The sequence below is a fragment of the Podarcis gaigeae genome (genome assembly GCF_964106915.1).
Source record: "Podarcis gaigeae genome assembly, chromosome: 13".
NCBI lineage: Eukaryota > Metazoa > Chordata > Lepidosauria > Squamata > Lacertidae > Podarcis > Podarcis gaigeae.
Window position 1 is genome coordinate 34,696,742 of NC_139689.1, and position 21,461 is coordinate 34,718,202.

At 44.6% G+C, this 21,461-nt stretch overlaps 1 protein-coding gene and 1 long non-coding RNA gene across 2 annotated transcripts; one reads left to right on the forward strand and one right to left on the reverse strand.

Moving 5' to 3' along the window:
• Window positions 1–3,794: 3,794 nt before the first annotated feature.
• LOC310830655 lies at window positions 3,795–8,177 on the forward strand. Its single transcript, XR_014557667.1, has 3 exons — window positions 3,795–3,868; window positions 5,234–5,301; window positions 8,041–8,177. It is a non-coding gene; the product is annotated as an uncharacterized lncRNA (long non-coding RNA).
• On the reverse strand, window positions 6,574–15,993 carry HOXB13 (homeobox B13). The gene is made up of 2 exons (XM_083710465.1): window positions 15,110–15,993; window positions 6,574–8,679 (listed from the first exon to the last, which is right to left on the reverse strand). The coding sequence occupies exons 1-2, from the start codon at window positions 15,798–15,800 to the stop codon at window positions 8,369–8,371; spliced, it is 1,002 nt and encodes a 333-aa protein (XP_083566591.1). The 5' UTR covers window positions 15,801–15,993; the 3' UTR covers window positions 6,574–8,368.
• Window positions 15,994–21,461: the final 5,468 nt, after the last annotated feature.

A 21,461-nucleotide genomic window follows, 5' to 3' on the forward strand; every position in this document is an offset into this window, starting at 1 on the left:
TTATCCCCTTTTATATCTTTATATTTCACTCTTCTTCTGGAGGGAAAAAAAAAAGTCTGGGCAGCACGGGATTTTTGTCCTTATTTTATCCTGCCAACAACCCTAGAAAATGGATTAGGCTGAGAGATGTGGATCGGTCCAAAGTCATCCAGTGAGCTCTATGGCTAAACAAAGAATTGACCCATGAATCGCCGGTCCAAATAAAATTCTAAGTCACGCGTCTGTTTTACTCAACTTTTGTTTAATTAAGCCTGTGTTTGCTGTTCATATTTCCTTGACGTGTAGAGAGGAGTCCAGCCCTACTTTTTTTTAAAAAAAATACTAATTGTTTTGATAGGAAGGATCTATTCCTAACGCTTTCTCGTCATCAGAACGAAACCCTCCTACGGTTGGAAGGAGCTCCGTTAGGATGAATGGAGTCTACTTGCAAGTCGAGATTTTGTGGATGTGTTTGGAGAAGAATTCTCCCGGCCCAAGAAGAGAAGTTGACCCCTGATCCGTGATAAATGGGATCTCACTGACTTTAACGCTGCAGTCTTATTGCACCTTTACCTTAGAGTAAGCCTCACTGGACACAGAGGGATAATTCCGAGTAAAAATGCACAGGATTGTACTTCACTTCCAGATTTTCTTCCCCCTTCCTCCCGATGTGTTCGTACACACACACTCACACGTGTAGAGATCTATGTCTACTCCATGAATCTCAGTGGGCATCCGTCTCTTTCCTCCCTCTCCCCCAACAACCCGCTCTCCCATCCTCCACCCAGTCTGTTTCCCAGAACTGAGTGATAGATGTCTCTCTCCTCCGGAAACGGCTGGAAGGCGGTTTTTGCCATTGAACTTGACAACAAAAACCCGATCTCTCTCCCCCTCCCCCTCCCTCTTGTTTACTAGGCCCTGGGAGGTCTTCGTAAAGCCTCATTCACAGGGTCAAAAAACGTGGAAGTTGAGAGAGGAGGGTTAAAAAGAAAGAGAGCGAAAAATAGCTAAATTGGAGAGTGGGGGGGGAGGGAAGAACTTTTAGACACCGTAACCGGGAGGGAAAGGATCCAGGCATTCTCCCCACCATGCTTAAAAAAATAAAAACCTTGGGAAATTCTTGATTGTGACGTGTTCGTTTCCTTCTAGGATTTTTAACAAGAATTTCAGGCGTGCTTCATCCACCGCTGGGTAAGATCTTCATGACTCTCAGCCAAACTTCCCCCTCACCATCTCCAAATTTCTGTAGCATTGGGAAGGTCCTCTCCCTCCTGCTTCTCAGATGAAAAGAAAAGAAAAGAAAAAAAAGAGGAAGGAAGGAAGGAAGGAAGGAAGGAAGGAAGGAAGGAAGGAAGGAAGGACAGATGCATTTTCAAAACCCATGTATTCCACAAGTTGGAAAGCTAAAAGCATACAATCAAGGGGTGTGCAATTTATGGGAAGAAGGAATGTGAAAACCTTTGCTGTCTGGAACAGGGAGAAAACCTGATCCATCTCAGGTGCTCCACAGTGGTTCGATTAAAAGTCAGTAGGGTTGCACGAGAGTAGTGTGTTATTAATGGTGGCCTCCTGTATGTACTGCCAAGTTATGGCATAGCAAGTGATGATTCCAAGACATCTTCTGGGAAGGAGGAAGGCGAGCGAGCGAGCAAGAATTAATCTTTTGTTTGTTTCTAGGCAGAGAGAGTGTAATAAACAAGCTATTGATCCCCAGAAGCCTCTGAGGGGTTTGTGCAGGAAGGTGATCCATGCCGCTGTCAGCTGCTTTAGAAGTAGTCCTCGTAGATAATCATGCAGCTTGTTTTGCATGCACTGGGCAATAAATAAATCTTGCTAAGAGAAACAACAAGCCCAAACACCAACACATTATTTCTGGAGGTCCCTGGCTCTCTAGATGTTTTGACCCTATGCAACCCACTTTCTGCAGGCTGCGCGACACCCAGACTTCCCGCAGGCCCTTTGCTGTGTGCTGTTCTGAAATGCACAACAGGTTTTCTGGGACTGAGGCATAGACTACGGGCGCCATCGAGGCAAAGGGTTTTAATTGCCTGAGGCTAACTAAGGATGTTTATTCGAAAGCAAGTCCCATGAAATCCAGTGGGGTTTACTCCATAATACTGTAAAAGTGCTTAGGATTGCAGACTTAACCACAAAGGCATTGGTTTTTGAATGTTGAGTCAGTGGTATTTTAGTGGGGGTGGAGACTGCCATACTGTAGCCACCTATCTGGGAGTAAGCCCCGTTTAACTCAGTGGGATTTACTTCCGAGCAGGCGTGTTGCATTGGGAGAAGGAAAGAAAGACGATGGGTGTCAAGCAGACCGTGACATCATTTCTATTGGAATGAATGGGACTTAAATGGCACCACTTTGAGCAAGGTTTGCCTGGGAAGCCCAGCGTGCTTGTGTGAGGGAAGGAGAATTTCTTTGTATTTCGGAACACAGCAAACATTGCAGGCAAATTTAAACCCTTTTAAGTCCCATCGATTTCAGTGTTGTGGCTATAAACACGCCAGTGAGAGTCCGAGAGATTTTAAAGTGCTGCTTTGAGCCCCATATTCTTCCTTTTAAAGGCCTGTTTTAAGGCTATGAAGGCAGGCCGTAAAACAAACCCAAGAAAATGTAGGCACAGGGATACAGACACACGCACACAGACCCCATGACACCCCCTCCACTTTTTTCTTTTTTCTTTTTTGCCATGTGCCTCTACTCCTCACCATTTGATTCACATACAGAACAGAGAGCAATGATTGATCTTCTGGATAGCACGTTTGGTATCCCTACGTCTTACGTTCCAGGCTCAAAACAAAAGGCAACGACTCCATTCAGACTTTCCCCGAGACGAAGCTTCGTAGAGAAACTGAATCAGAATTAAAAGGGAACCTTGTCAACCGTTCCATTAAATGAGAAGGAAGGGAGAGCCAGAGCAAAACTGGTACAGAATTTTAGACTGTGGTCTGTATCAGAAGGGGGAAGTGTTTGAGGATTATTTATTTGAGGATCATTCATTTTGGGTCAATAATATGTACGATACACATAATATTTCCCCCTATCATTTAATATAGGCTCTTCTTAATCTAATGTAACCAAATAATAATATGACACATCTACGGTTCATTCCATTTTCGCCTGAGCTAGAATGAGAAAACTTGACACACCACGCCTGTGTACACTTACACTTACTACAACCCCTGGGGTTTAATCCCCCCCCCCCAAGGGAGTAGATTTCAAAATGTTATGGTTTCTGCAACTTGCTTAATTTCCTCATAGAAGGAGGTTTTTCACTCCTAAAGACTATCGTTTTCCAATATTTTGGACTTGCTAACGATTGTCCATGCAACACCCGCATTTGAAGATGTTTTCCTAAAGACCATTGACCCGGATTTGTAGGCAGGTGGAATTCGGTTTCACAGAGTAAAGCATTCCAATAGGAGCTTTTTAATGAATAAAAACTGGGCTACCCAACTTGCCAAAATTGGGATTTTTACATTTGATTAGCACCAAATTCCACATGGGGAGCGGTGAGGGCTGGAATATCAATAGTCAAAATTATATCTTGGGCACAAAATAAAGGGGGCAATTCAAGAATCCTACATGTAACCTGATCCCCAAGTAGGAGATACTGATTTTGCAGGTAACATAACTGTAAATAAATAGTAGCAGTAGACAATCCCAGAAAAAAGCAGCAGTACTGGAAGGTGAGATGAATTGGAAATATAGTTTGGAGCGCATGAGTTACAGTTTGTAACGTCCCAAATTCAAAATTTCACACAGCTATAGATGCAGTGTGTGTGGCCTTGGGCCCGTCATTTACCTAGAAGCCTCAGCCTTGCCATCTGTAGAATGGGGAGAGTACAGGACTGCCTTAAAGAGAGCGCTATAATTTACAGTGTAAGGATTAAAGAGACAGGACGTGCAAACACCTCGGAGGAAAGCCTTACCTAAGCATGGCAATCCTAGTTTGCGAGGGGCACAGATGATGTGGTTATTCAAGGTTCACACAGGCACGCTCTTCTGTATATTCCTGACATTCCAAGGAGGTCCCGTGTCTAGGTCGTGACAAATCCGGTGCCAATTCGACCCCCCTTTTTAACGCATTTGTTTAGGTGGGGTTTTCTGGGATGTGTGTGAAGTTTTGTGTAGCCAATTGGCCCAACCGATTTCTTTTATCGTAAACTGCACCAAATTCTTCTTTTGCCTCGCCTCTTGTCCCAACTGCTACCTGATTTTGGGAATAAGATCAGATCTTACCCCACACGACACACGCCCACCAAATTGCGCAGGAGCGCGTGCTTAAGGGATCGCAGAAGAATGAAGCCAAGGAAAACGCTATATAGTAATATATATAGTAATATACAAGGAAAAGGCTATATATATATATATATAAAAAACACATTATTTATATATATAACATGACACTGATACGCGTGACCGGAAGGTGGAGCTGCTGACCTAATCTTGCAAGCAAACGCCAAAGCGTCATTTCCCCACCTCCCCACCCCCGTCGCAAAAAGAGGGAGAAAACAAATGCAATAAACTCCTTTTGATCTGAAGAACCTTCTTTTCCGGGGAGCGTGAGGAGGGGGGGCGGCTGGAGTCAAGGTCAACACCGCCTATGTGCCAGGAGTAACCCGACCTCTGGGGTCAAAGTTAAGGCCTGATTTACTGTGCCTGGGAAGCTGCCCCTCCCTCGGTGCTGTTGGAGGTGGCGCATGCCGGCGGGCGGAGCGGCTTCCTCAGCCCTTAGGCACCCAACCCCCATCACGCTGGACCCAATCCTTATCCACTGGACTCATCCTCCTGGTGCGTCACTCCTCTCTCCTCAGTTTCAACGACTGAGAGGGGGGGGAGGGAGGGGTTGCTAGCACATCCTCACTGCAGACAGCAGAACACCATTTCTTTCCAGGGAAACCTACAAGAAGGTGTGGGGGGGAGGAGCCCCGCCCCTCCCTCCAGCAACCATAATACGGTACATAACAGTAGATGCAACTGAATATTGTCTCCGAAATCACACGCCAGGCAGATTGAGATTGTCTTGCGGGGGCGGGGGGTGGCGGGTAGATCTCTCTTTCAAAAAAAGGCATGCATTTTTTTGAAATATATATTTCATTTATATATATATATAAAGTCATCAGCTTGCCTCATTGCGGTCTTACCAAAGAGAGAAAGAGCAGTTCATCCTTGAACTTGGCCTTCCATTTACTCGTGCGCACTGATAATGAACTTCTCATTAGATGTTCTGTATTTAAATCCCAGGTCCTTCTGAGATAGAACAACGCAAAGGATCTGACACGATCAAGCACTGGCAGAGCAAGTTGTGAGATGTAAGAGGCGAGGAATACACATATATTGGGGGCGGGGGGCTTAAAATGAAAGTATGAAGCTTTGTTTAAGGTTTACGACCCAGTTCGACTCAAAGGAGGTACCGAGGGGGGAGGGGATTCAGGAATGTCACCAACACTTGTGACGGAACAGAGCGAAATAAACACTGAAACTATCCCCACCCCTCAGAATCTTCTCACCTTAGAATCACGTGAGTTGGCTACTTGAAAAATACCTTTTTTCCACTGTTTTTTTTTTTTTTTTGCGCATTAAGTTCTTTTATTTCTGTTATTTATTATTACGTTTATTAATGTTTGGTCCTGTGGTGTCAGATAATGAGCACTGCTTATGCAATCTCTGTGGCATTCAGAATAAATTATATACATGCGTATAGAAGTACAAATAATAACACTAATAATAATAAACAGACAACTGATGAACATAAGACACTCTCCTACACTATGAGCAAGCTGCATTGAAATCAGTGGGTGGTTACTTCTAAGCACCAGAATCAGATTGTGGGGGCTTAACAGTACCAAAATCATGCTGAAACAACCCATGTTCGGCAAAAGAATTTCCTTTGATTAGGAATACCACCCCTAAGTAAGGCACATTGATTTCAGTGGAAATTGCTTCAAAATAAAAGTAAAAGTTGCAGTCCTAAACACAGTTACTTGGAAGTAAGTCCCACTGATCTCAAAGTGGTTTACTTCTGCGTAGACTCTCATAGGATTGCACGGTTAGTACAGGAGTGTAAACAAAGTGTAGGCCTGGCTGTATTTTCTTCGATTTCGAAAACCTCCCCCTCTCTTCTCCTCTAGAGAATAAGAGATTCTGAACTAGAGTCTCATCACAACGCCCCGGATAAATAATTTCTTTAAGGACCTACAGTCACCGCACTATTAAGGTAAAGGTAAAGGTACCCCTGCCCGTACGGGCCAGTCTTGACAGACTCTGGGGTTGTGCGCCCATCTCACTCAAGAGGCCAGGGGCCAGCGCTGTCCGGAGACACTTCCGGGTCACGTGGCCAGCGTGACAAAGCTGCATCTGGCGAGCCAGAGCTGCACACGGAAACGCCGTTTACCTTCCCGCTGGTAAGCGGTCCCTATTTATCTACTTGCACCCGGAGGTGCTTTCGAACTGCTAGGTTGGCAGGCGCTGGGACCGAGCAGCGGGAGCGCACCCCGCCACAGGGATTCGAACCGCCGACCTTTCGATCGGCAAGTCCTAGGCGCTGAGGCTTTAACCCACAGCGCCACCTGCGTCCCCACCGCACTATTAGTATTGACTAAACCAGGGGTAGCCAATGTAGTGGCCTTCAAATGCTGCTGGACTACAACTCCCATGATCCCTGGCTATAGGCTGTACTGCCTGAGGCTGATGGGAGTCCGAGTCCAACAGCATGGAGAGGGCGCCCTGTTGGCTACCCTCGTGCTATGCACCGGCACTAGGAGAAGCGTCTGCTTCCGGGTCCTCCTCACACCGCTCCCTCCCACGCACAAACTGCCCTTTAAATACCCAGATTCTAAACCAATTCATCTAGAGAACTAGCTCCCAATTTTATGTAGCTAAGGAGCAGGACCTCAATAATAGTAGGCAACATCCCAAACAATTTACAACGTTATAATTTACCCATCCATATTTACTTTCCAACAAGATTCGCTGGATTCAAAACGATTTGTCCCCGTTCTGAGTGTGCATAAATGGTTTCAGTCCTTTATGTTCCATTGTATTTTATACAAACAAGCAAAATAGGCCTCCACGCTTTAGCGGATGGAGCAAGTTTTTAATCCGTGGGGCTGGGCTTGAAGGCAAGTCCTTTTTCTGGAGTGGTAAATAGGGAATGAAAAATAAAACATTTAAAGTTGACTTCCCCTTGCAACTATCTGTTTGCTGTATTGTAAATTCTCTAGCGTATCGTTCAGTGTCTTCCAAGGCACTTATTAACTTTTGGTAGTACTCAAATTCATTTAAATGTAATCGATAAAGGGATCATTGTCATATGATTAATCAACTCCCCCCGCCAAAAAAATCGTCAATCGGTGGTTAGCCTATATACACATACATACATATACGTATACATACAAGCCATTCTAAAATATTAATTTCGTCATATGCAATGCTGAGATTTAAATATAGATTATAACCTCTCAAATGTACAAGTCCCCTAAAACATAGATTATGTTGTATGTATGTATGTGTAATAGATTTTCTTCGTGGTAAAAATTCCTATCAATATTTCACACAGATGAAAGAACAGTCTGTTCCTTCGCTTCTGCAAAATGTTCCCATTCGACGAACAGACAAACGGAACCGAAAGCAAGCCGAGCCATCGTGGTGCTTATGGAGAATTTATTTAACATTCGGTTCGATTGATAGGCAGTTGTCGTTTTCTTGGTTTTATTTTCGTCTCCCCACCCCCACCCCCTAAAGCAGCTCTGAATTACGGAACTTGGTACAAAGAAAAATAGAATATAATTCGCATAGCAATGGCGCTAAGGCGGCAACGCCCCTCCCCCCGAAAAAAACCCACAACACATAAAAATGAATTGCAAATTGCACACGGCTTTCTTCTCCCCTTCCCAGCTCCCCCCCCCATAATAAAATAATAAAAACAATAACAACGCATCGCTTAAAAATAAAATAAAAAAACACCGTTTGCTTTGCAAATCGGGTTTTAACTTATTGGAGGAAACAGCAATAACAATAACAACGACGATAATTAACTTTTTTTTTTAAAGGAGAGAGGCTAGGAGAGGCCGCCAGCCACGCCAGCGCTAAGCGAATTTCGTGGGCTTCCACCGAGGTGGAGAAGGGAGACGGTGGGAGGCTGGAGAGCGGAGAAGCCATTGAAGCGTCCACGTGCGTAATTCTGCTCTCGTTTCCTCCTCCCTTCTCCTCCTCCTCCTCCGCCCGCGGCCTCCTTCCCCCCACCGTCTCCTGTTCCCGCAAGGCTTTGGGGAGGCAGCAGAGCAGCCTGCGTTAATTTCCCCCTCCCTTCCTCGCGGGGGGAGCTTCTTTCCCGCCGCCTTTCCATGGATTCCTCCTCCGAGAGTCTGTCCCTGCGTCTCACGGGGTGCTGCTGGCGCTGCCGGCGCCGCTGCTGTTGGTGGTGGCAGGCGCGGGCGCGGGCGCACTGGTGCCTTTGACCTTGGCCACGACCTTCTTCTCTTTGACCCTGCGGTTCTGGAACCAAATGGTGATCTGTCTCTCGGTGAGGTTGGTGGCGGCGGAGATCTTTCTCCTCTTGTCCTTGGTGATGAACTTGCTGTTGGAGTATTCCTTCTCCAGCTCTTTCAGCTGCCCTTTGCTGTAAGGGATCCTCTTCTTGCGCCCCCGGCGGAAGGTACACCCCTCCGGAGGGTGCTGGCCTACAGCTTCTGACCGGCAGAAGGGAGGAAAGGAAGAAAAGAGGAGAGCGCGTTAAACTCAGACGAGAGTTAGGAAGGAAGGCCGGCCCTGGGGAATGAAACTCATAACCACCACCGCCCAGTCCTTTGTCTAGGAAATCCCCCAAGGCCGCAGCCGAGCGAAATGGACTCTTCTAAAAACCGCTGGACTTTCTCTTGGCCCCTAAACTCACGAATTAAGACTCTGCAGAAGATTATCCGTTTCATTTCATTCTCTCTTGGTTATCTTTCACCACCTCATTTCCCCCCTGCCCTATTTATTCTCACATGCGTTGGATTTGTCCCCGAAACACAGATCTGCCGCCATAATGCCTCCCCCCCCCCCCCCACGGCTTCTGTCTGATGCCGGTGAGGCCGTTTCTCTGCTTTGCGAGAACACAACCCCATTTTAGAGAAGTTTGCTTTGCGCGTAAAATCCCACTGAAATCACGGCGCGATAAATGTGGACGTTGTGCGTAAAAACAAAACACCCAATTCGACCAAATGTGGGCTGTCAAATACAGACGTGGGAAAATTTAGAAATCGATTATTTTTCTACCTAACTGATCTGCCTGGCAACAATTCCTTTCACTTGCTTCCAACCCATTTTAACCAACGGGAGTTAGAAGCAAAGTGTGCCACATATTTTCCTGTAGGTATTTAATTTATTATAAAGAGTAATAGTGCAGGGCTTAAAATTGCAAATTAGTCTGGATTAAAATATCTTTGTTGGGGGTTCAGATCAGCTGAGCAACTTTTACACTGGTTGTAAATAATTTGATGCAAAACCCTATTGATTTCAATGGAACTGATTTCCAAATATATATTTTTTTAGGAAAGGGGGTTGTGTTAGGAAATTATTCAGGACTAGGTTTTGATTACCCACATATGTTTTAGCAACCATCTTCACATTCACAAGATTTAGTTAGACACACACACCTGTATATTAATAAATTATTGTCAGTGTTTCATTTCTATGTAATCATTAACACCAAACAGACTGCTAGCCTTCCTGTGTGTGTCACTGGAGTTTGGACATGGCTGTAGGTGAAGACTATAGTAATGAACAGTGCTCACAGAAAATAATACTGTGTTTTGGTACTTTGTATGAATATAACCTGCAGAACTGAATAGTACGAGGAAATACTCCTCTTATAATTACTTGCTGTTGCATGTTACTGGTATCTGATGGAAAAAGCCAGATGCTGTTTTGGGACCTGCAGTGTTACCTAAATAAAGTGAGTGCTGAAATAATTTTAGTAGATAGGAGCGTACAATTTCATAATGTGTGGAATTTTTAAAAAATGTAATAAAGCTTTTTAACAAAGGGGATTGCTGTGTTCTTACAGACTGTGTTTTGAGAAATTGTTGGGTTATGATGCCAGCAAGCAAGATGCTTTCTTGAAATTTCAAGACTGAGCTAGAACTTTTACTTCCAAAAATAAGTAAAAATGGGGAAAGAGAAACAAAAGATCTGGCTGAGTTATTTATTAATTTTATCGCGTGCTGTTGTTTTTTTTTTTAAAGAAGCTTGTGACCCAACACTTAAGCATCTTTGTGGTGTATCTTTATGAAACAAAAGTCAAACTGTTTGGGTGGTCAGTGTATGGCCACATAGATCTGAAAATTAATGTGAAATGATTTCATCCGGGATCTAAGCTGCATTGAAATATCTTGGGTGGGACATCAGTTAACGTAAATTATAGCCATCATCTGCACTCCAGATCCTCAGTTGAGTCTTATGATCTTTGGCACATTTTACTAAGTGAGTTTTTAAAAACATGGACATGATGCAGCCAAGGGTAGATATTTTTAATTCCCATTGTATCTTCAATGAAAGAGATGTATGCACATGCTTAAATCTACCACTGGAAGCCATAGATTTATAAGTGCTTAACTTCAAATGTGCCCATTAATATTTTGAAAAAATCCTTTACTAAATCTTTGAGACAGAGGTTCTTGCTTGTGTGTCCTGTCTGTCTGGAGTAATTATTTCCTGCCTAGACACCAATAAATAATGCTAGATGCTGGTGGTGGATAACCTTACACAGCGTTATACATTACTGAAATATTTATATTCCTTGGGGGCTATACTGCCACAGCAATACAATGCTGAGGTGATCGAAGGCAGCACACCTTATTGCAGTATAAACGCTGTTGTTGTTACATAATTTGAATAGCTATGAATTTATTTCATTGCCCACTGTTCACTGTGCAGTCAGCTGTAACTAACAGCAATTGCATAACTGAGTAAAAACATTAGAGCAAACCCAATGGAGATTTCTCCTGCCCATTCCCCATTCAGATGCATGGAAGGACTCAAGCAGGTCCCATTCATTTGTGTGGGGTTGCATGCAAAAAAAAGGTATAAAATTATATTACATAAGTGTGTGTGTATATAATAAGTATGTATACACACACATTAAATGTGTGTGTGTACATACATACACTAAATATTAAATAAGTATGTACACACACACTTATTTAATATAATTGTATACCACCTTTCATCTTACAATCTCAATGTGGGTTACAGATCAGTTACAATGCAAGCAACCTAAGAAATAGGCAGAGAAGATAAAACATGCCTAAAATCAGCTGTAGATTAATCATAAAAACATCTCAGGGAGCCAACACAACTCAACAGAACAACAGAGGCTACTGCTAGCAACTCAAAAAAGCCCAGGTAAGCAGGTAGGTCTTAACCTGGTGCAGAAATGTCAATGTCAGGCATATTTGCTGGAGGAGGATATTCCATAACTTCCTGCTATTGCACCTTTAATTTTTGTTGTTGTGCTGGTGGCCTTAAAGACATGAGACGTGAAATACTGAATCACCATAATGGATAATGTAGGGTTTCACATGAGCAATTCTGAAACAAAATTGCACTGGTATTTGCTGGGAGCACAGAGAACTGTGAAATTGCTACTACACCTAAAACATTGGGATACACTGGATTGGGGCCTACAGCACCACAATGGTTACACTGGTGCAGAGTTTTAAAAGTTATTTGCTCATAAATATAAGGTCCTCATAGAATGCGCTTGTCATATTTATTTATTTTCCTACAGGAATCTTCTCTTGTCTCATATTAAATTTTATTGCTCTAATATTATTTCAGAATCTTGTAAACAGCTTTGGGAGGTTGTGCATCAGAAAAGTGGCATATTTAAAAAAGGAAAAGGAAAAAAGAAAGGTGGCATATAAATGCTTTATATCATAAATTTGCTTCCCTGCTTTTAAGATTTTTGCACCTTTTGGCGGAATTATATAAAAGTAAATACAGTAATTGTTGCTGCTGCAGCAAAGCTAATATTACGTTGTGGCTTGGAAGATGTGTCTGTTAATAAAAGTAATGAGGAGATTGTCAGTCTACAACTACATTCACAGAAAGTATTATGGACACTCATTTTGAGATAAATATACAGATTTACCATGCTCTGTGGTTCAGTTTTAAGACGTTTCAGAATGATGAGTGTTAGGGGCAGAATTCCCCCCGCAAAAGTAATTCACTATTCGTGGAATTATCTCCCCACTTCCCCCCCCACACACATTAGGAAGTATATGTGGCCCCATTGCTGGCAGTTTTTAAGAGAAATCTTAATACATTTTAATTTCTATTTCATTAATGGTTGCAATACATTTTACACCAATTTCAAAGATGTGATGTGATTTTTAATTTAATGGGATAATATACCACTACGCTTTGTGGATAAATTTTTGTACACTGCCTTGTGAGGGCAATGTGCCCTGAAAGATGATTTAGAAATAATTCAGGAAAATTGATAAACAAGCAACATTTCTGCACTGAGTTTGTATTTTGTGTTAACGCTTAGCGGTGTGAGTGTGGATCAGTGTAATTTTGTTATTAATAAGCAGAAAAGCAGATGAATGATCTTCTCTTTGCCCCTAGGAAAATTTTAGCAGTGATTCTAAACAAACTCAAGTGGAAAGATGTCCCATGGAAATTAAATGAGATTTATTTCAAGTAAATGCAAAAGTGGACCAGAAGTCAGGTCATTAGTCATAGGTAAGGATTGGGTCCCCGGTAATTGACTGAAAACATTTAATTGACTAAATATTTGTGGTTGCACTGCAAGAGGATTAAAACCTCAAGCTTGGGCTAGTGTAAATAGATATTGGTATGCTTTGTGGAAGAAGGTTAGTTGGTGCTGGAGTACGCAAGGCCTGGGGTTTTGCATAATTCTTCTGCTTGATGAAAAGTTCTGCACAACCTCAAACCTTACACACTTAGCTCCCAACTTAATTTGTTGTTGTTGTTATAGACTTGGGAGATTTGTTTTCAGGAAAGCCACTTAACTATGACTGACTCAACAGGTCTGTCACTTCTGTTAAGACATCTCATATCTGATAGTCCACCAGCTACTCATTAGATGTGCAACGGAAGGCACACTTACCCCCTGAGAATTCCTGCAGAATTTAATAGGGCTTGAGCCAGAATGAATGGTTTGGTCGGTTGCAGTCACACACTGCAATGGCCGCAGGTCTGTGCTTAAAGCAGGGGAAGATTCTACGACCCCTTGTGGCAAAGTCATATTAAGCACCAGCTAGGTGAGTGGTCACTGGAAGGCCACACAGGGACTCACGGGAATGTAGTAGCTGAAAGCAGTAATCTAGTCCATCCTACCTGCATCCAGATGGCTCTCCTATCAGCAAAAAAAAACCCCTGTCTGTGCATGATATATTTAAGGCAATACCCCCTCTGCCTAGGCCCACCACAGTTACCTATGTTGTTGTGGATGCAACATGTCCCTGCCATAATCCTTTCTTTAGGACTAGTCTGTCTCAGGGACTTCTCTCCTCTTTCTCCATTCCATCTAGCAGGGTCTTCAGACCAGTACAGCAGAAATACTGAGATTAGCCTGCCTTCCTTAACACAGTTAATTTGCTCTAGAGTGGCAACATTAGACTTCCAGCGGAAATAAATGGTTCCTATGTCTCAATTCTACAATCAGTGTCCCACTGATACATTGGGGCGCACGGCAGGAATAGCAATAATTTCCAGCCTTACCATTGTCTATAATTTTCTGCATCTGCCCTAAGGCACTTGGAACCAATCTGACTGTGCACAATGTTATGGGGGGGGGGGGAGTATTTCTGTTTCTAATGGATGCAATGGATCAGGATTTTTTTTATAAAAACAAAGGAACAGCCCTGAAAATGCAGACACAGAAAGCTGGATGGGTAGGAAATCTAAGATAGAGTACAGTATTACGCACCTGTAGCAATGCCAATATATTGCAGCTCCTTTGTAGAGACTGATCTGATTTAATGAGATAGCAATATTGATAGCATGGCAGGTGCTGGAGACAGAGGGTGCTCAAACACAGAGGCCCTCGCCCTAATTCTGGTTTGTGATTGGGGCTGACTGGGGACTACTCAGCAATGAGGGAAGGGCACTCCACACATGCTCAGAGACATTTATGATTACACTACCCGTGTGGTTTTTTACGCTATGATTACATCATGCCTGCTCCACCGTTGGAGAGCTGGTTCATATTTAATTCTAGCTATTATCCGAAGGATCCAGGGTATGTTAAAGAAAAAAGAAAAAAGCTCTAACCCGCCAGGTCGTATTGGGTGTTGAAAAATAACCAGTAGGTGAGATTTCACAGCCTTTGTAAACAGCATTTTTATACGTAAACTAAAGCAGCAACAGCTAAGAGGATAGAGACGCACACACAAAGGGCACACATAGTTGTCTAACCTCATATATAATTTGTAATAAATTTTCAGGTGACCCTGAGAGCAATTCATACAGCAATGAAATTAGCCACCCTGCTGGTGCATGCTTGATACCTATATCTGCGCGTGCAGCGCGTAAGGTGTAAAAATCTGCTGCTGATTTCATCGCAATATGAACTGATTGGAATTACACACACTCACGCACACAGTTCTCTTAGAAGCTGATGAGGCCACATTAATTTATCACACAACTGGGGGGAATTAGGCTGGATGTATTATATTGTATCGTATCTTATTATAGCGTGGGTGGGTGTGATATATAAACACGTACACACATGCAACGCAGGTATCCCAAGAACTAAGCTAATATAGGGATCGGCGCCAGAATAGATGGTGAATATTTGAGAATAAAGATGGTCTGGAGCAGCTGCAAAGTTTCCAAGCAGGACTACCCGCAGTCACTACAAACACACGTCTAGGTTGAAAAGCAGACAGGATGGAGGCCCCAGCTCTTTTCCTTTTGGGGATCAAGCGCTCCCTGAGTCCACCCAGCTCCCTGGAAAACCACGAAATCCACCCCGAGGATCTGGCGGCCTTGTAGGGCAGCGGCGGTGACAGGGGTGGGGCGGAGGGAGAAGAGAAAGAGGCGGCCGTTTCTTTCTTTCTTTCTTTCGTTCGTTCTTTCTTTTTTTTTAAAAAAAAAGGCATTGGTTACCTGCGAAAGCAGTTTTCCAAAAGTGTCCTGCTGGGCTTTGATCTTTTGGACAACACATTTGGTTGTTCCATCCCCCGGCCAAGGCCCAGGGTTCGTGGTAAGGGTCCACGGGCAGGAGCGCTTCGTGCCTGGCGTCGCCAGAAGGCCCTCCGATGGTCTGCACTACCGAAACGTCCAGGTAGCTGGCCATCGGCTGGTAAGGCCCCGCCGCGTAACCCGGGTAGAAGGCGAACTCGGCTGGGCGCGTCTGGTACTCCTCGGGAGCCGCGGCGGCGGGCGCCGAGCTGCAGGCGTCCAGGTACTTCTCCGCCGCCGTCGGGTAGCCGGGCTGCGGCGGCGCGGGGCACGGCTTGAGGGAACCGCGGGCCACTCGGTAGGAGCAGTAGGCACCGCCGAAATATCCGCAGGAGAAGGGCGAGGCGCTGGTCGTCGAGGATGCCTGCGGGATGGCCGGGCACGGAATGCATTGCTTTGTCGACGCGTCTCCGGGGCCGGAGGAAGGAGGGCCGTCCAGGGCCGGAGCGGGGTAAGCGGAGCCGTGCATCGTCGGGCTGAGGCCGCCCAGGGTCACGTTCCTGCAGTGGCCGCCGCCCGGGAAGGCCGTCGGCGAGCTCAGCAAGCTGTCCATGCTCTTGGCGGGCACCTCATCCAGGCTCCTCCGGGCTTCTCCGAAGGCGGCGTCGGGGTCCATCCAGCGGAGAGCGCGGCGGGAAGGCGCATGGGCGCCCGCGGCTTGCTCCGCTCCGCTCTGGGTCGGGGTAACCAGATGGCGCGCGGCTTGGACGACTGGGGGGCGGGCGAGGCGGCGAGGATCGTTTTAAAAGGATGGCGACTGCCAAAGGAGGGTCGCCTAGGCGCCCGGCGTCAGCTTCTCTCCCCGCACCCCCACCCCCTCTTCCCTCCCTCCCCCAACGCAAAGGAGGCGTCTTTCCCGGAGTGGCGCGCTCATTGGCTGAGGCGCATCCACTGGAGACGTGCTGGGGAGGAGGGGGCCAGACAAAAATTGCGAAAATGCTTTTATGGCAAGACAGGGAGAGAGAAGGAAGGGTGAGGGGAGAGGGAGAGAGACCTGCACACGTGACGGACTTCTGTACAGGAAGGGGGCGGTGACATTTATTTATTTATTTATTTTCCTCCATCAGACAAGATTACCGCCCCCCTCCCCACATACCAGCGTCTCTTTCCCTGCTTCACACGGAGTGGACACAATTGAATGGAAAGAGAAACATTGGCTGATCTAGGAGGAATAGTCTGCAATGCTATAGTGTTTAGAACTTGGAAAAAGAAAGAAAGAAAGAAAGAAAGAAAGAAAGAAAGAAAGAAAGAAAGAAAGAAAGAAAGAAAGAAAGAAAGAAAGACTTTGGGTATATCAGTAGAAAACCATTAATTCAATTAAGATCCATCTGAGATAAATGGGAACTTTATCCTGTCTGTCTGAAACTTTCTGATTTCCTCGAAATTCTTTGGCGAAGTGTCCAAACTATCCCCAGAATGCTTCGTCAGTGTTTTATGCGCCGGTATCCCTTCCCATCCTTGCAAGAACGTGCTTCTGAATCTAGGGTTTGGGGTGGCTGACATATTTTATTCGAAGCATTTTTTAAAAAAATAAATACACACATCTCGCAGAGACCGCAGACTGCATTGCGAGAGAGAAGCTGCAAGCTAAAGGACTGGGTAGAAAACGCATGTGCAAAGCTAAAGTGTCCCCCTTTCCTCAGATATCTGCAGAAATCAAGTTCGCAGATACTGCGCTTGGTCAGAAGCACCAGGCCTTTCCTCTTCGCACTAGATGCTGGGAGGGAAGTGAGCTCGCCAACTCAGCCTCCACGGGCAACTCTGCCCTTCCGAAATGACATTTCCCAAAATCTTCATACCTTAAGTGGTTTGAGGAAGGTGAACCGAACAATGCCGTGCTCCAAAAGTGAGACCCTGATGTCCGATTAGACGGAATATACTGTACTAGATGGTACGTGCACGTGTGGGCGAGAGACAGGAGACGGAACCCCGCATTCTCCCCATGAATGCAATCAGAACATAAAGGGTGGTCGAGAGAGATGGAAATGTTACGTGGTGCTCGGCTGAGAGCCTGTGTTCTGCTGCAATACATAAACCTGACTTTCCAAAGTAAATCAGGGTAAAGATGTACGTTTATACAACCACAAGCACCCATCCGCGTCAGTCTGCCTCCCCACTCATCTCTTTTTGGCCTTGAAAGTGCGCCTCCCGCCCCAAATACTTTCTCCCCCCCCCCCGAAGTCTATTAGAATTATATCCCCCTTTCTAAAGGCATCTCCTTCTCGCAATACTCATCGCCACGGTCAAGGCGCCAAAACTATTGCAGCGCAGGAGTTTCCACCTCTAATTTTTGTCTTGGCAAAGTGAAATCGTAGTGAGCCAGGAAGAAAAAAAATGCCTTCTTTATCCATGAGGAACTCCACTGCCTCTTTTTCATTAAGGGGAGTGGGACGTTTAAAATGCACATATAATGATTTAAATATAGATTCATTATATCTCTCCCTTTCCCTCTCTCGGAGGAGAATGAAGTGTAAATGTATAGAAGGGAAGGAAAAATAAAACAGGCTCTCCACATACACACCACACACCGAGGCCTTAGTTTTATTCCAGTTTATTCTATTTTATTGTTTTGTTCCAGTTTTCAAACTCTTGTTGTTCGTCCAAGGCCAGGAAAATGCTCTGTGTATCTCGCTGGTGTGGTATAAGGTTTTGTCTGGTTGTGAATGAAGTCAGAGAGATGGGCCTACAGGGTGGCGAAGGCCTGAGTTCAAATGTTTCCTCATCCATGGGCTCAGATGGTGATCTTGAGCAAAGCCACCATTGTACCTCCTCTGTAAAACAGAAATTATGAGAGCAGTAAGCTCTGTTTGGTAAGTTTGTTGAGAGAATTAAAAGAACAGAGAGCCAGAGGTCTCCCTCACACCCCACCAGGGCCTTTAAGGTGGTATACAACCTAGATGAAGCAAAAAGAAATCAATAATAATAACTCACAAAGCCAGGCGCCACCTTGAGAAAGTGATGCCTTCTGGCTGTACTTTAAATCCCACTGGAAACCGACAGCATTTAAATGCACAGAAATTTGAAAACTCCAGTAAAGAGATTAGTCTGGGTTAGAGAGATAGGCAGAGGCAAGGCTTGATTTAAACTGAGAGACCCTGTTGCTTTTATGTCTTCTTGATAGATGGAATCTTTGAAGCTTCTAATTTAAAATCATATGTTGAAGAGGAAAGAAAGGAGCAGTGTCTTTTTGTGCCTTGTCCAGTCCTTAAGTCTGGGCATCACAGATTCTTATCTGCCGCTAAAACTTTAGTTGTTGATTCATCTGCCTGTTCTAAATGGGTTAAATTCCACTGCGGGGAAAGAAAGAAAGAAAGAAAGAAAGAAAGAAAGAAAGAAAGAAAGAAAGAAAGAAAGAAAGAAAGAAAGAAAGAGTTTTTCTACATACATGGAAAAGTGAGAAAACTATTATGGACTCTGTATCTGGTTAAACTTGACCTTAAGACAAATCACTAGCTCTCATTTTCAGTTCCCCCCTGTTAATGTGAAATAACTGTGACCTACTTCACAGAACTGTTATGAAGATGAATTAAGTTAAGGCATCTGCATCAGTGCCATCCCTCCCCTCCCCTCAAATGAATAACAAATTAGATCATCTACAGGAAACAAATTTCAAATTGAATTTTGAAAGAAAAAACATTTGTGCTTCCTATTTATTGTACTGGGGCAACTTGACAGAGCTCCTTATTTGACTCGGACAGAATGAATTGGGGTGTGTGCTGCGAAGTTACATGTATTCCTTTGCTTCCAAGCCACACTGAGGGCCACCAGTTTGGCTGCAAATAGACCTAGAAATGTAACTAATTAATGCTGAGTAAAGGGACAGAACTGAATGCTAATGTTCCCTGGAGGCCTTGCAGGGTTGCAAAATGTGCAATAGGCAATAAATATATATTGCTGATAGTGGCAGTGCTAGAGTATTTTTATTAGTAGATCCAAACTACAGTTCCTTGCTTTGCTGAGTATGGTGCTGTAATTAGAAATCCAGGCTATTTCCCTGCTTTAGAAGCAAATTCCTCTGAAATCAGGGAGACATACCATCCGAATTAACGCGTTTAGGATTAAAGGGTAGTTTCTGATAACTCACAAGGTGGAGCTCCCAGGAAGTATCTTCACAGGGGTAGCTGTGCTAGTCTGTTGCAGCCAAAACAACAAAGAAACGCCTTGGATGCTAACAGGTTTATTATTATGGGATATAAGCATTCCTGGACTGGTGAAATACGGATTTCATTCGTGACCAAGTGCTTACGCATGTATAAATTTGCTAGTCTTGAAAGTGCTGCAGGCGTCTCGGTTGGTTTTACCATGGAAAGTATGTCATTAATTTCAAACCATACTGAATAGGATAACCGGAAGCCACTCTATATCGACTCAGATTATATACTGGCTGGCAACAGCTTCCCCAGAGTTTCACAGAAGAGGCCTTTCCTCGCCCTACTCGGAAATGTCAGGATGTGAAGTCGGGACTATTTTCTGCAGTGAAAGTGTGCGTGTGGCACGAGCTCAGCCCTTTCCCAGTTTTGCTCAATATTGTAATTTATGCTGATGTTCCAGAATACTGAATTTTGCTAATAAATTAAATATACATCCCACATACATTTCAGTTGTAAGATAGATAGATTGACAGGCAGGCAGGCAGGCAGGCAGGCAAGCAAGCAAGCAAGCAGGTAGACAGACAAACAGACAGACGTCCTTCTGTTTCTGAAGACATGGAGAGATGTCATCACCACTAATTTTAATTTCAGGTGGGTCCTTTTATTGCAATAATATACCCTATTAGTTATTTCTAGAGGAATAGTTGTATTTGTTAAGGGTTTTGCAGCAAAAACACACGCCCAACACAGTGTTTTATGGAACCTTGAACGAATTTATTATGACACAATCTTTCATGGTCTGCGGTCCATTTCATCGGATATTCTGATTAGTTATGTAGCTCTTTGGAGCTCATCATTTTTCACGGTCTCTTGACGGGTTATATTGCATAAAGGCAACCAGCTTGCTCTCTAACCAGTACTGACGTGCGCTTGCTTGGATCATGGTCAGTAAAGTAGAGTCAAAGAAGTGTAGAGTTGGAAGGGACGCCAAGGGTCATGTAGTCCAACCCTCTGCAATGCAACTAGTTGCCCTCCCGTGCCCACACCCTTCTCAGCAAAGGCCCCATGCAGCACATTCCATCCCATGGTTGGGGATCGAGCCTGACCAGCCTACGTCTTTGTCAGCGATTGATTCTCCTCGAGTTTGCTTCCCACCACCTGAATTGCAATAAATTATTAACCCCGTCCTAGGTTCATTTTGACGGGGGGCGGGGGAAAGCTAGTTATTCCTCCTAATAAAGAGTATCCATCGCTGATGACGTGATAATATCACCAGGGAGAGTTTGTGTGGGACAGGAAAAGCGAACCGAGCCATTCTAGACCTGTTCTGCTCACATCTAAGTCCTATCGAGTTCAATGGCGCTTCTCCCACGTAAATAGGTACAGGATTTGTAAGCTAAATAAACGACAGGTTTATCCATAGAGAGCTTATGTATCTGGGATGTAGCGTTTGATCTTGCTTGGACTGAATAACACGTGTCGCTGAACGCATAAGGAGGCCATTCTGGTTCCTCTGCAAACCCTTTCACACGTCCAAGGCATTGCAAGAATGAGCTTTCACCTTATCTGAAGAGCTTCTGCACTAGAGGATGGTAAATGCGAACCTGGTCCTGCATACTTAACAATGAACTCGTTTTGTGTCCTGGGACAGGACACACGCCTAATGCTCCCATTTTGCGGGTGGGAGAGGAGGACTTGTAGGGCTGAGATCCGGGCAGGGCTTGATCTGCGCCAGAGCCCAGTCCTGGCACCTGTTATTAAACGACAGGGGCTCTACCTGGACAAGGGAAGTAAGAACACCCCCCCCAAAACTGCATTTCTCTGGCCACTCAGTAACTGTGGAAAGTCACGCGCACAAACACACGCACCAGGCAGTAAAGGAAAAAGCGGAGTTTTCCCCCCACGCAGACTTGATTCTTGGCATCTCTTTTCCTATAAATTACTGTCCTAGAAACAGTTGCTGGGTGGACGTTTGCTCCTGCGTCCTGTCTGGACTTGAAAACCTGCGCCCCTCCATCTTTTGATTGAGTAAAACGGAACAAGCGCTAAACTCAGAGCGTTCTCAGGAGAGAATGCAACAACATAACGGATACGATTCCGCAGGACGGCAACTTTGTTGTTGTTGTTGTTGTTGTTGTTGTTGTTGTTGTTTAGTCGTTTAGTCGTGGCCAACTCTTCGTGCCCCC